Raw genomic sequence first — 15,301 nt, forward strand, 5'->3', positions numbered from 1 at the left:
AAAAGCTTTTTCTTGGACTGAGGGATTTAGGCCTCGTTTGGTGGGTAGGATTAGTAGAATTGGATTAGCTTAATCCAATACCATGTTTGATGCTAAAAAATTAATGTGGATAGGATGCATAGTAATTCTACCGTAATCATATTATGTGCATTTTTGTATGATAATTTATTCTATAAAAAAAGTGAGATACATAATCCCACTACTCCAACCCCTTTATCTTTGAACTCAAGATTCAAGAGCCGCAACACAAACCTAAGACACTAGTGCCAATAAAAGATATTTATCATTTCTAATCATACCTCATAATCCACTTCAATCTTAGTTACTAAACATGACCTTAGGGATGAATTTGAATTTGGATTTGGAGAACTTGTATTTGAATATAAATGTGTATTTTTTCATATGAACTGAACAATAAACACAGTTTACAAGCCAATGGGGAGGCATACCAGACTAGCTATGAGAACAAAGGATTTGAATATCATGTTGTGTAATAGGAGAAAAGAAAAGTGTGAGCTAAATATGCTGAATATTAACCATCCAAGTTCCTGAACAAAGCTACAATAACAGTCTGAATAAACAAGGACAGCATGGACAGAGTTGGCAGACCACCAGCTCAAACAAAGGAATCTGGATTTGGTCTGAAATTACGACTTGGATTTTACAAGTTAGAGAACTCCTTTTGGTCGTACAAGGTAGAGAACTCAGGAATCTCAAATTATTAAAACGAATGCCAACGAGGATTTACAAATCAGAGGTTTCATATTTGAATCATGGCACATTGGTAGTGTGTCTGAGAAATTTCTCTCTCTCTTATAGTTTAGACTATCGCTTATATTTTTTCGAGAAAAAAAAACTTTATTAAAATGGATTGAAACATTACATGGATGATGAAGTATCCCAAGGATTAAAATTCTCTTTGGGCCCAAGTTTAATACCAATAGAGGCTTATGGCCCGGGGTCTTTTTTTCTGAAGGACATTTAAGTTCATTTAGGCCCAAAGCTTTTGTAGCTTCCTTTTGGGTTGTTCTTTAGTATCTTCATGCTCCCAAGTCTCCAAACCAGGATTGTTGTCCTTCCATAAAATTTTGTGCCCTTAGTTTTGCTGTTTTAAATGCAGGCAGGCAAAGGCCTCGCAAGCTTCAAGTAGCTTGAACCTAATTAAGAACACACACGCACCCCAAGCAGATCTATATCTAAGATCTCATTGGGTCACCTCTCATCCATAGGACCAGAAACTAAGATAAGGTGATAAGCACACGTGGCACAAACCCAATTACTGCTCTACTCCTACAAACACAAAAATCTCTCTCCTCCCAATCCTCTCTCCCTCCACTCCCCCAACTTACCAAACCATGGCCTCAACCACGCTCCTAACTCCCACATCTAAACTCAAATCCCTCCCTCCAATCAAGGCCACCAAACCCACCACCACGGCCACCACCACAACCACAATTCCACAACCCCGCCGCCGCGAATTCTTATCTTTCGCGGCTGCGGCAGCAGCAACTCTGTCGTCACCAGCATGGCTTTTCCCACTGACACCATCCGCATTTGCGGCTTCTGACGAAGAATACGTTAAGGAAACAGAGGAGGTGATCAGCAAGGTGAGAAACACCATTAACATGGACAGGAATGATCCCAATGTGGCTTCTGCTGTGGCTGAGCTCAGAGAGACATCAAATTCTTGGGTGGCTAAGTACAGGCGGGAGAAGACTCTGCTTAGCAGGGCCTCTTTCAGAGACATGTATTCGGCAATCAATGCAGTGTCAGGGCATTATGTTAGTTTTGGACCAACAGCTCCACTTCCGGCCAAGAGAAAGGCGAGGATTTTGGAAGAGGTGGAAACTGCAGAGAAGGCCTTATTAAGAGGCAGGTAAATTCAAAAACAAAAAACAGAAAAGGATTATTGATCAGTACTCGTGGAGAGTGGAGCTTTTTTTTTTTTTTTTTGGTATCATTAATATAATTAGTATTTTGAACTGTTGCATTTTTTTACTTTTTGTTTGTTAATTATGAGGTTAATTATGAGGTTACAGAGTGAGATTAATGGCGGGGTTTTTATCATCATGAAAACCCTGTTTGATACATTTACTACATTCATATCCTCAATTAACACTGTTATATATATATATATATATATTTATCATTGTGGTCACCTACCGTTGGATATTAATTCAATGGTTCAAAATGATATATATAAATGCAATATGTTTGATTATTACCCGATTCAAGTCAACCGTTGAATTTACATCCAACGGTGAGTGACTATAAATCTCTTGGACTACAGGGGTCCAAGAGATCAGGACTGATATATATATATATATGAGTATATTTAGATTCTGAATTGTCAATTGCATTTAAAAAAAATTAATTAATTGTCAATTGCTAACCTCAAATTGAACCGCCTGTTACACATTGCTCAGTTTATGTAACTTTCGTAGCTAAAAAAAGCTTATTGCTATCTCACTGCGCTGAAAAGTTATGTGCATTGTATGTCATGGCTTGGAAAGATTCAACAAAAAAAGAGGTCGATAAAATTTATATAAATAAATAAATAAGGCAATGGTTTTGTCAAATTTTTTTTAAAAAAAAAAGTTTTCTCACACGCACACTGTCCAAGTACAACGGTTCAGCGTGTTGTGAATTTGGTTTGCAAATTGTTCGGTTTTCGGCCTCATATTAGGCCAACATACATGGCCATCTCTAACTATATCCTAAGGGGCCAGTTATTGGGGCTAATTGCTAGTATCGATCCATTCAAAATGTTCAGCACCTTTGGCAGAAAGGCCCAAAATGCAATTCAATTTGGCACCTTTTTTTTTTTTTTCTTCTATTGTTGGACAAACAAAAGGGTGTAACTTGTAAGAACATGTCTCCATTCTGTTGCAAATATTTGGTAAGACATACAGAGAAGTCAACGAATGTTTAGACGCAACCTTTGGGGTGGAAAGCTTCAAGCATAGTGGTTGCGGTAGAGAAATTTCTTAGGGTGTGTATGGTTAGGTGAAGTGCACAAATTAAACAATACCTACTTGCATATGGGCGGCTAATATATATATGAATAGTAAGAAGATGGTCTTAATTGGGTGTAATTATTGGGCCTTAAGAAAGACTGAGAGCAATAGTTTTACTCAAAGGGCATGTAGATTTTAGCAATTGCACTTAAAGAGAAAATTGCAGTGATAGTGAAGAAGCAATTTGCTTGCTGGCGTGGGCTATCTATCCTCGACCACAAGCAATTTGGTGACGTTCTCTCTCTCTCTCGCTCTCTCTCTCTCTCTCAAAGAGACTGTTGATTAGTCAATTAAGGGAAGTAATTAGGTTTGGTGGTCTCTCCTTGTTAACAATTTGCTTAGCTTCTAGTCTTTGTATTCTAAACTCAACATGGCCATGCACATTAAGCCGAGTCTCAATTAATTAACAGCACGAATCGAAACCGTTAAACATATTATAATTGTATTTTGATCACACTAAAGAATTAATCGACATGATCCAATATTTGTTCAATAGTTAACTTTACCCACAATGCAACACGTGTCAGAACTTTCTTAAGAGTCAAACAATGCCTTGTACCCAAAGGGATAGAATAGTGTTGATACTCTTGCTTCCTTTAGCTTCACGGAACTAAGAAAGCAGGCAGATGAAGTTAAAGATAAGGACCTAATAATCTGGACCAGATCCATGGTGTATGTGAATCTAGAAATTTAGATTAGATAAACCCTAATTGACTTCTACGTAGATTTTTACTTCATCAAACACTAGTGGCCGCCTGCATATAGTCAGCTTCATGCATTGCATACGTTGCCTAACGGTTTCGTTAGTCCATGCACATAATTACAAAATATAAAAACCCATTTGATACATTCCAAAAACTATGGGCATGTTTAAACTTAGCCACCGGAAAACAAAATGCTATCTTTATTTTCCACGGAACATATTCATTTCACAAATTTGACAATTAAGAAATGCTTAAAAGGGGTGGGACTAGACTATTTTGGACTTGCCCAACTTTGACAATTACTTGGACTGCATAGCTAGTTTGGGGAATTTAAGGGAAAATTAGGAAGGTATGCTTAAATGGTTTTATGTATTTGACCCCAGTGGGGGAGGGATATGTTTGGAAAGGACTAAACTTCGGTGGGATTTAAGATAATAGGGACACTCTCGGGTCCATCCACCCAAGCCCATTAGATGCTACAAGGACCCAACATACCCACCTTCTTCCCTCTCACGCACGCAACATGCTGCATTAGCTAATATGTTTTTTTCGGTATATAAACGACATTGGAGGAAGGGGTAATCGAACATAAAATCTCGTATGCATAGATAAATGTTCTTAAACGCTATTACGTCTTCAAATGTGTTTTTGGCAACCCAAAAAATAGCACATAACAAAAGAATCATTCAATTGGTTTTTTTCCATTTTAATTTCGGGATAAAGATAAGAAATACTTAAAAGTGTGGAGTCAATTAAGGCACCATCTCCAATTTCCTTTTATTTTTCCATCTTCCCCACTAATATTTTTAAGCTTCCCAATTTCCCTTCAATCGCGGTAACAAGATAATTTTTGTGTGGAGATTTTCTTTGAGAACAGTCTCATGGACCCGGCGTTTGGAACTTGGGCGAAGCTGACGGGTGTCGAGAAAAGTATTCGTACTTAAAACTACACCGACAGAAAACCTTGAGTTGAAAGCATATTCTTCAAGAGTGGGTATAAGTCTTGGAGTTCAAAATGGACAACAACAAAAAAAACAAAAGAGAAAAGCCCCCCACTTTTATTTGTTTTTACTTCCTTTTCTATCTTCTTCTAGTGTCTCTTTCTTCCCATGTTCTAAACTTTTGATGCAAATCCAACGGTTAATATATGAGGCAAATCCAACGAGCATATGTAAATAAATTACACATATGTCTCTTATTAACGCATAATAAGTGTTTTATTGAAATACTATATATTAGATAATAATCAATCGAGTTTAGCCTAATAGAAAAGGGCCTCAACTTGCAAACTGAAAGTCTCAAATTCGAATTCCCATGATATTTTGGTTGTGTGTGTGTGTGATAAATCCCCCTCCTCTCTAATTTAGACTCTCGTTTGTAATTAAAAAACAAAAATATATGGTAATTTTATCGTGACTGAGATTAAACAATAATTTATCATACACTTGACTTTTTATTTATTTTTAATATCCCTCACCACCTGACTAGTCCCAAGAGCTCAGTAAACGCAAGAGTTTGGTTTTGTAGTTTAAGTTCACGTTTTATAGCTGGAATTGAACAGTTTCGAAAACGTAAGAAGCAGAAGTGCAAAACAAATAAATTTGTTTTCTGTAATTTCTTCACAAATCAGTTGTTATAAATTTATTATTTGAATTTAAGAAAAAGGAAACGATTTCATAATCTACTCGTGAAATCGAGTTAACTTACGAGGAGTTTTTTTTTTCTTCTTTATTTCATTTAACTCCTAGTTCTATCGCTGTTAAAGATATTTATAATGTAATTTAATTCATCACTTAACTAAGCAGACATTACCTCTAATCACCCAGTATAGTTGAAAGGTGACATTTGTGACCTTTTATGGGATTCAATGCTTTCAATTTCAAAGCTAAGCTCTCCAAAATTGCCCTATGCCTTCAATCATGGGTAAAAGTAGGACAATATTTTTCGATTATTTATTTGTACAATTTGGTTGTTTGACTATTTTCTTCTCATCGACCTTCCTATAGTACTAGGTCACTTACCTTAGGGTCCATTTGATAACCATTTCAATTTTAGTTTTTAGCTTTCATTTTTCCTTTGTTTGTGCTAGAGTATAAAAGAAAATGAGAGAGAGAGAGAGAGAGAGAGAGAGAGAGAGAGAGAGAGAGGGGATGAGGGAGTAACAAAAGTGGAAACAATTTTATTTAGTTTCTAGTTTTTATTTACACTTTTGTTACTCCTCCCTCCCATCCTCCCATCTCATCTCTTCCCTCTCAAACCCATTTCCATTCTCATTCTCCCTCTTTTTCCGTTATACTCAAGCACAAAAAATAAAAAATAAAAACTAAAATTGAAATAGTTATCAAGCCCTTAAATAATCAAATGTGAATTTCATAGAAAGTTTCATTTCATTTTTATTTTATTTATTGGATTGTGATAGGAGTTGAAAATTAGTACATGCACACAATTGGAGTACACTTAATACATTTTGTGACCTTTATGGGATTTAATGCTTTAATTTTCAAAGCTAAGCACTCCAAAATTTCCCTATGCCTTCAATCATGGGTAAAAGTAGGATAATATTTTTCGGTTATTTATTTGTACAATTTGGTTGATTGACTATTTTCTTCTCATCGAACTTCTTATAGTACTAGATCACTTACCTTACGGTCCGTTTGATAACCATTTCAATTTTAGTTTTTAGTTTTTATTTTTCATTTGTTTGTGCTAGAGTATAAAGGAAAATGAGAGTGCGGAAGAGAGAGAGAGAGAGAGAGAGAGAGAGAGAGAGAGAGAGGGGAGGGTGAGATGAGGGAGTAACAAAAGTGAAAACAATTTTAATTAGTTTTTAGTTTTTGTTTACACTTTTGTTACCTCTCCCTCTTATTCTCCCCTCTCAATCTCATCTCCACTCTCATTCTCCCTCTTTTTCCTTATATTCTAGCACAAAAAATATAAAAAATAAAAAAGATTATCAAACAGGCCCTTAGTTATTCAAACATGAATTTTATAGGAGTTTTTGTTTCTTTTTATTATTTATATTTTTTGGATTGTGATAGGAGTTGCAAATTAGTACATGCACACAGTTGGCGCACAAATTTTTTTTTTTAATGGAAAAATTAAACCACAAAAATATCAGTACAATATATATAAGTAAAAAAAATAAATTGAAATGAAACAATGATTTGTACTAGTAATAATAATTTTCAATAGCATCTAAACATAATAACGGCTTGATTGAAAGTGCTTTTGGAAACACTAAAAGCGTTTTCTAACAAGATAAAGAAGTCAACTATACCAAACACCTACGAACAGAGTCTCAACCAGAAACAGTTGAATATACACTTCACAAATTGGATGAATGGAGGATTTATTTTCCCAACTCCCAACGAGCAGCTAGCTCACTACTTAACTAATTCAACTTTAATGCATGGGCCCATGAAAAGGAAACCCTACTTGTTACTTGCTGACCGCGACTGATCTAATATTATATTACATTACATTTTATTTATATAATTTCTAAAGAAATAAAATTTGAAACCTTTGGCCTATCATTCATTCCTTGTTCCTCCTTTTTCTCTTTCCTTCAGCATAATTTTGGAATTTCGAAACCAAAACAAAAAAAAATATATATATATATAGAACAAAAGTCAGACACACACGTCTTAAGTCTTACTTAGTATGACTTTCAATCACAATATAGAAAACGATAGCGGTAGCATCATAATTATAGCACTTTGTTTTCCATATATTCAGTAATGTGCGGATTTGTTTGTTAGGAAATCTTGGGTTAGATGTGGCATGCACATGTACAATGCAATGAAGTTATATCACGACTTCTTTCTTTTTTGTCAAAGGAATGAGCATCTCATTACCAAGTAAAGATTACTAAAATGCTTCTTTCTTGAATTGGGGAATTGAGAATTCAAATTTGAGACATTCCAAACAAAACAAATTGAAGACTTTTCCAATTGGTGTGTCAAATTAATGCAAGCTCTTCCTGGAAGTGAAAAATGGTTCCTTTTTTAACTTTAAGAAAAATTCACAACTTGTCGGAATTGATTTGCACGTTTAGAATGAAAATGGTCAAAATCGAATTTTCCAATCCAACTTCCACTTCTATTCACAACTTTTAGCAACATAGCTAGTTACGCATATCCAACTTTCAAAACCGATCACATGAAAACAAATAAACTCATAGGCTAATCATACTCAAAGAAGCAAATCAAACAGGTCTTATATTGATACATGTAGTGTAGGCTTAGGGTTTTGAGTCTTCTGAAATTGACTCCCTCTAGGCTCTAGGATCTGTTCCTTCCTTTAGCCAGTGATTGAGCTAAAAGCTTGTAGCGGTTAGCTAGGGTTGTTGTGCATAGGCAGGCACTTTATTTGTGAGTTTCAACAGTTTGGCATAACTTTGTAGTGCTAGCAGACAGCAGATCCATGGGGGTGGGGGCAAGTTGGCTTCGTTTTCTTTTCAGATTCTTATCATGATCATATATATGTAGGTGGAAAGAATGCGTCAAATTAAATATGCAGAAAAAATATGTTGCAGATGGGTCCCTCAGGTTGGGGCCCTTTTGAAGTTTGGATAGATAGAAGATGCACCTGAAATTAAACCCAACTCACATACATACATACAATCCTGCCAGCAAACGACATGTAGCACGGCTACCATTTAGAGTTTCACATCGGTCCCTAGTGTCATTTTCTTCTTTAGTGACCACCAAAAACATTATGCCACGTCTTGTTCGGTAATAGAGTTGTGCATAAGAAAAAAAAAAGAAAAGGAAAGAAAATAAACAGTAATTTTATTTTTTAGTTCTTCAAATTTTGTCTCTTAGTCCTTGAGGCTCTATATGGAATGATGACCCATTGGATTTTTGTTCTTGGCCTTCAATATCCATTGGGTTGATAATACTAATAAAATAGTTAGCGTTCTCCTCAGTATCATCTTCTTGTACTTTCTCATTATCATTCCGCAATATAGGTTGAAAATAATGATCATTTATTATTTATTTATTTATATAGAAGATATTCTATTTTAATTTAATCTAAACTACAGGTAGAATGATTCGAATTCAGATGCAGTGGGATTATACTTATTTAGTCATGTTATAATAAAATACATATTTTTTTTTAAGACCTTTCTTATTGAGAGGGACGATAACATACTAACGTCACACACACTACAAGGATATTAGAACTCAAATTCAGAACCTTGCCTGAAGAAGTAAATATTTCATACTACTACACTAGTGGGTTCTTTAAAAAAACACATGTTTTAGATAAACACTAAATTATCGCTTTATTAATGAAATTGCTAAAAAAATATTTTTGTCCTTTAAAATAAAAGAATTTGGATCATAGGATTCATTGGTGGATGAGAATGAGTTTGAGAAAAGAGGAAGAAAGATGAGGTGGCGAGCCAATAATAGGTTACTTTATTTTCTTTTTCGCTGAGAAAGGAAAAATTAGAAAAGCATGAAACGCGCTGTCAAATGACACATCAAGCCCCAGAAAACTTGTCTCTAAACTAAGATTTTAAGGGGGGTAAATGTCTTAATCTCCTGCGTTGTCATCTCCATAATTTTGGACGGATCTGAACACAGAGGCACATTACTGTCAGACTTATCAACACGATCCTAGCAAATCTACTGGTCAAAGTGGAGGGCCCACCGGGACCCACTCCAAAATTTCAGCATCACATCAGCTTACTTCCTCATCAACGCTACCCTGTACCCCGCCGTACTGGATGTCTATCCCCGTGTTCAGACTGTTCAATATAATTGTGGACTCAAAATAAATAAATACTCAAAGCTAATTTGCTTCTGCAGGCATTCTACGTCGTCGTATTTTACGTATTTTGTGACATTGTTCCTGTTGTTACGTCCACGCGGTTTGCCAAATGCCAAGCTTTCCTTCTTCTTCACGAAGCACGAACCTTTCCTTGCCTTGTAGCTATGGATATATATTATATTTTATATAAAATAATTAAATAGTGAAAAAATAAATAGTTAATGTCCCACAGCTGTGGAACAAAAATAGTAATTGACAAAATAATTAAATTGAAGTAGGTGTGATTCATCTTCCAAGTCACGCTCTCCGAGGCCTAAAATTGATATTTTCTCGGCACTTTTCTTCACATTTTAAATGAAAATCACGCGTTGTTATCAAAACAACGATTAAATATGAGTAGAAGAATTATAAAATCATAATAGGATGGAATAGATTAGTTTATTTGTTTTTATTATGTCAGGGGCCAGGGAATATCATACCAATTCATTGGGTACAAATTTGGTAGTTGTTACAAATGAGGACAAGCAAAGAAGGAAAAATACTATTGTTCATGCAATTATAAGGTGGAATGATAACATTATTGTACTTTCTTACTAAAAAAAGATAAAATAATTGTTAATTTTTGAGTCAGTAATTTAGAAAGCTGTGAAAAGAAGAAATGGTTGTTTGGATTTGATGAAATCTCTTTTTCAAGTATAAGAATGTAAAGATGAGACCCCAAATTTAGTTCCTCCTATAATTGGTTATATTGTGCATGTAATAGGAAATAGTCAAAAGAAAAAAATCTGAAACATAAGCAATCGAAATTACAAAATAAAGTCCGAATGTCGACGACAACCAACTTTTGGGTTATATAAGAAAACGCAAATATATTGTATTTCGTAATAAATAAAACGTAAATCCAATGAATACTTGTAGAAACCCTTCTCTCAATAGCTTGTGCTAAAAAAAACGCAGAGAGAAATAAGTTTAAAAGAGTTTCAGTTAAAAACATATTATTTTTTTATCCTACTTCGTATCAATTTTTATTCATTTATTTGGAAATTGCAGTGTCGAAAAGAGAAATATGAAAAGTTGGAAGATGATCATGCTACTTACCGAGCAAGCCATGGAGACCAAGTCCTACTGAGTTAAATCTTCAACTGCCATGTATTGGATTAAATCTTAAATAGGAAAATAAAAAGGATAGAAGCACACAGAAAAGAAAATTCATATGGTTATCTTTTAAAGGGAGGGACCTTGATTGAGACAGATGAGACTCTTAAATGATAAATCTGGTATTTTGATGCCTTAATTATTTGTTGGCATCCCAAAATCTCTTCATCTTTTCGCTGCTTTTTATCTCTACAAAATGGCTCTTTCTAGAACATAAAGCTCAGCTGGGTCGTTCTGATATTTTCCTCTCTCTCTCTCTCTCTCTGTGATTGTTTTTGCCTGCCTTGCTCTGCTTTTCCGGTAAAGTTACTTCCTTTTTTTCCTTCATATTTCTGTTGCAAAACGTCTCCTTTGTTACCTTGTTTGTGCATACATCTCGAAAACTACCACAGAAAAAACCCATCAATCTCTCACTCAGAAAACTCTTTTCAAAACTTCTCTCATTTTCTCCGGATTTCTTTTCCTTCGAAATTCTCGGGGAAAGCTTGTTTCTTTCTGGGAATTTCGTGGGTTTTCTGGTGGGTTTGATTCAGCTTGAAGGGTTAACGTTGAATTGTCGTGACTTGATCAAGGACAAGTCCGTATCTTGAAAATCTACCAAACCAGAACCGGCTTGAGTTTTCTTTAAGGTTAGTGAAAGGAAGAAAAAAAAAAGTCAGGAATTAGAAAAACCAAGAAACAAGCGTAGAGAATTGAGTTTGTTTTCTCTGTCCGTGTATGGAGAATTGGCCGGAATTTAAATTCTGGGGAGAACGGAAATCAGTTGGGAATTGATAGCATTGCCAGCGAAGACTCTCTGTGAAAAAATAACAGAGGTGAGAAGACTTAGTACTTAGAGTTGCCCGTGAATTTTTCTGTCGAAACGTCAAAAAATAGAAGTCTTTCGTAGGCCCATTTCGCATTTTTGCCATTTTCTCTGTCTCTCTGTTTTCTAGGGAAATAAAATCCCGACAATCAGTCTCTCCCTTTCCCATTTCTCTCGCTCTCTCTCTCTCCCCTCTGTTTTTCTCTTTCCGTTTTTATAAGGTTCGCTCTGTTTTTCGGGTTGGGGTGAGAGAAATCATTTTTGTTTTTGTTTCTCTCTCTCTCTCTCTCTGTCTCTGATTCAGGGTGAGCGAAAATCTCCAACTTCGCTCTCTCTCTCTCTCTCTCTCTCTCTCTCTCTCTCTCTCTCTCTTAAAAGAATCACAGAGAAAAAAAAAATGATTTTGGACAAAGGGTCAATGCAATCAAACCTTGAGTGCTTCCTCCATTGTACAACACCAGTGCTCCAATCCCAATTCCTACCCAAGGTTTGTAATTTTCTCCCTTTTTCTGTTTCTGGGTTGTTTGTAAATGATTGATTTTTCATCAAATTGCATGCTGATTTTGTTTTCTTGAACATGTTGGTATTGATGATCGTGCTGCAGTCTGAGATTAGGAACCTCAACCGTATATGGCACCCATGGGAGAGAGAAAAGGTTGAGTATTTCACATTGAGTGATCTCTGGAATTGTTATGATGAATGGAGTGCATATGGTGCTGGAGTTCCTATTGCCTTGGACAGCGGCGAGACCCTTGTGCAGTACTATGTGCCTTATCTCTCTGCTATTCAAATTTTCACCAGCAATTCATCTGTGAATAGCTTCAGGTATCAATTTTAGTTTTCACACATGCAATTCTCGTTGTGGGTTTTCCTTATATCTGAGGTTGAATTACATTTGTAGTAGCTTTGCCTGCTTGGTTTGATAATCTGATTGTTGGGGTGATCAAATTTGTAAAATGCTGGTTTTGATTGGCTCAAAACCAATATGGCATCATTCAAGGTTTTTTTTTTGGTCGAAAGCATCAGTTTGTTATCTGTGGTGGCTATTGTGTATCTGGTGGTGTTTTTGGATTTTCTGTACCATTGAAATGCTTAGATTCAGATATGGGTTAGTTGGACAACATTGATTTGGTAATACATGCTCTTCTGATATGGTTTACTTATTCCAACTTTATATAATTTACAATTGAATTCGGTATCTGTGTTTCTTAGACGCCTGCAATGGCAAAATCACATATAACTAAGTTTTTCAGGGAAGAGGCCGAGTCGGGTGACTGTGAGACAAGGGATTCGTTTAGTGATTCATGCAGTTTTGAGAGTGAAAGTGATAAATGGAGATGGGATGGATGCTCCTCAGAAGATGGTGGGTTTGAGCAAGACAATCTCTGGCATGTGAATGATAGATTAGGGTACCTATATTTCGAGTATTTTGAGAGATCAACTCCCTATGGAAGAGTTCCTCTCATGGATAAGGTACCCTTTTTTCAGTTCATAAACCTTACTTTGTAGCTTTCTATTTTTCTCTTTCTTTCGGTTTGATTTGTGTCCTATCTGCTTGCCCTTTTTCTCCTTAACAAGATGGATTAAACATAAGAGTAATCAAAACAGTAATGGATTTGTTATAGTCATCTGACTACTTTCTCCTGTTTGTTAGGTATCTAAACTTTAGACCCTAAATATTAAAATCGATATGTCCCTTTAATGATTATTCCTCTCTCTCTCTCTCTCTCTCTCTCTCTCTCTCTCTCTCACACACACACACACACACACACACACACACACAAAGAGAGACACATAGTTATCATTTATAATTTAAATTTGTTTATCTTGTATTTGTAACTATCATTTGTCTTCATGAGAATATGTTCTTGCCTTGGATGTTCTTTTCTCTTTTTGACTTTTACTGTTTTGGAAGAAGAATGTATGATTCCCTTCAAGACATGAGTTTATATTTTTTTGGATGGTTGTGAAAACTAATGCTGATTCGTTTCTCAGGTTCCGTTTTACTATCCGTATAATAAAAGCATATGGATTTGATTGACACTCACTTTGTTCTACGCTTTCAGATCAATACATTAGCTCAAAGATACCCTGGCTTGATGTCATTGAGGAGTGTTGATCTATCACCAGCTAGTTGGATGGCTGTTGCTTGGTATATATATATATATATTTCTCTCTCTCTCTCTCTCTCTCTCTCTCTCTCTCTCTCTCCATGCACGCCTGAACACATGACACCCAAATAAATATCTAAATTGAAGCAGAGTAGTAGAGTAGTAACGCATGCTTCTCTTTCGACCAAAAAAAAGGCATGCTTCTCAACTTTTTCATTTTGTTGCTTCATAGCGCAGAGTGTGCAACACTTAGGAAAATCAGTCCCACATCAGCTTTAATTATGCTTTGTAGAGAATAATTACTGCTCGTAATACCCAACAAATGACTCTAATTACACACATTAGCATGTTCCCTTATTAATAGAAATTCATATTTATTTTTAACATTGTCAATGTGATTATTTTCAGGTACCCAATTTATCACATTCCCATGGGAAGGACAATAAAGGATCTGTCCACGTCCTTCCTCACTTACCACACCCTTTCATCTTCTTTTCAAGGTATATTCTCTCAGTCCGTTTCACTTTGTTTTGTTTCTATGTTCATGCCATTTTCACCTTAAATATCTAAATTCTCAGAAAGCTATGTATCTGCACAATATTGAACTAACACTACATGATGCTCTCTGTGTAGACATGGACCTCGAGGATGATATGGAGAGCGATGAAGAAAGGAAGCGAAAGAAAGGGGAAAGCATCTCTCTCCCTCCCTTTGGCTTGGCCACTTATAAGATGCAAGGGAATGTGTGGGTCTCGGGCAATTGCGGAAGGGACCAAGAAAGGCTCATGTCACTATTGAGCGTGGCTGATTCTTGGCTAAAGCAACTTAGGGTCCAGCACCACGACTACAACTACTTCACGGCCATTCGGCGTGGTGGCCAGTGCCACTACTTTTGAAAGATAAAAGGGAGGGGGGGAAAAAAAAAAAAAAACTCTCACTTGAAAGTGATTGACCACGCTAAAATCCTCACTTTGGATAATTTGGTTTTTGTTGACTTTTGTTTTGGAGTAAATTGGCTACAAGTCTTGAGGATTTTGTGGTTGATTTCTTCTTCGTGTCGTACGTACTTGGTTATTGATAGGGTGTTTTAGTGTTCATCCCCATGTATGAGATAAGTAGAGGGTATGTGATGACTTTGACTCCTTTTGTATTTAGTTAGTAGGGAGAGATGGGTGAGGTTAGAGAGAGGCCCTTGAATTATGAGTTTATAATAGTGCTTTCTGTAAATTATATTCCCTTGACCAATTTATATATAAAAAAAACACTTGGGAGATGAGGAAAATGGCTTCTGGTACTGGTCCTACAACTTATTTTATTTTATTTTTAAATTTTATTTTTCTACAAATGTGCCAAGTATGTGATCATTTCTCATGAGTCCATGACCACGTATTCTTGGCACACTAGTCTTGGTCTCTCTCTCTCTCTCTCTCTAGGAAAAAGAAAAGTGCAAATGGCTGAGTATAGAAGTAGAAACTAACAATGCTTATATGGGGAATTGTGGATAATCTAACTCACAAAACTGGAGAAGTGGGGTCCATGGTTGTGTTGTGCTTGCATCAACCAAAACACTTTCTGGCCTTGAAAAGGTTGCCTTGACTTGCTGTGTTTCTGTCATTCTATGTGCTCGCGGCCATTGAACATCCGATGGGTCATCAAGTCGATTGGTTCCTCCAAGATATTTAATATTTGGGTTAAAGAGTCATCATCAAGGTGCTAATAGTCATGCTTTAA

The 15,301-nt window shown here is 35.9% G+C and overlaps 2 protein-coding genes across 2 annotated transcripts; both read left to right on the forward strand.

The window, feature by feature from the left end:
* The first annotated feature begins 1,228 nt into the window (after positions 1-1,228).
* Positions 1,229-1,898, forward strand: LOC117620805 (photosystem II repair protein PSB27-H1, chloroplastic). The gene has a single exon (XM_034351040.1). It carries the CDS (start codon positions 1,356-1,358, stop codon positions 1,878-1,880), a length of 525 nt encoding a protein of 174 aa, XP_034206931.1. The 5' UTR covers positions 1,229-1,355; the 3' UTR covers positions 1,881-1,898.
* An 8,860-nt stretch (positions 1,899-10,758) lies between these two features.
* LOC117620804 lies at positions 10,759-14,846 on the forward strand. Its single transcript, XM_034351039.1, has 6 exons — positions 10,759-11,946; positions 12,064-12,284; positions 12,713-12,932; positions 13,526-13,611; positions 13,979-14,070; positions 14,204-14,846. Exons 1-6 carry the CDS (start codon positions 11,857-11,859, stop codon positions 14,464-14,466), a joined length of 972 nt encoding a protein of 323 aa, XP_034206930.1. The 5' UTR covers positions 10,759-11,856; the 3' UTR covers positions 14,467-14,846.
* Positions 14,847-15,301: the final 455 nt, after the last annotated feature.

The sequence above is a fragment of the Prunus dulcis genome, chromosome 3 (assembly GCF_902201215.1).
Source record: "Prunus dulcis chromosome 3, ALMONDv2, whole genome shotgun sequence".
Lineage (NCBI taxonomy): Eukaryota > Viridiplantae > Streptophyta > Magnoliopsida > Rosales > Rosaceae > Prunus > Prunus dulcis.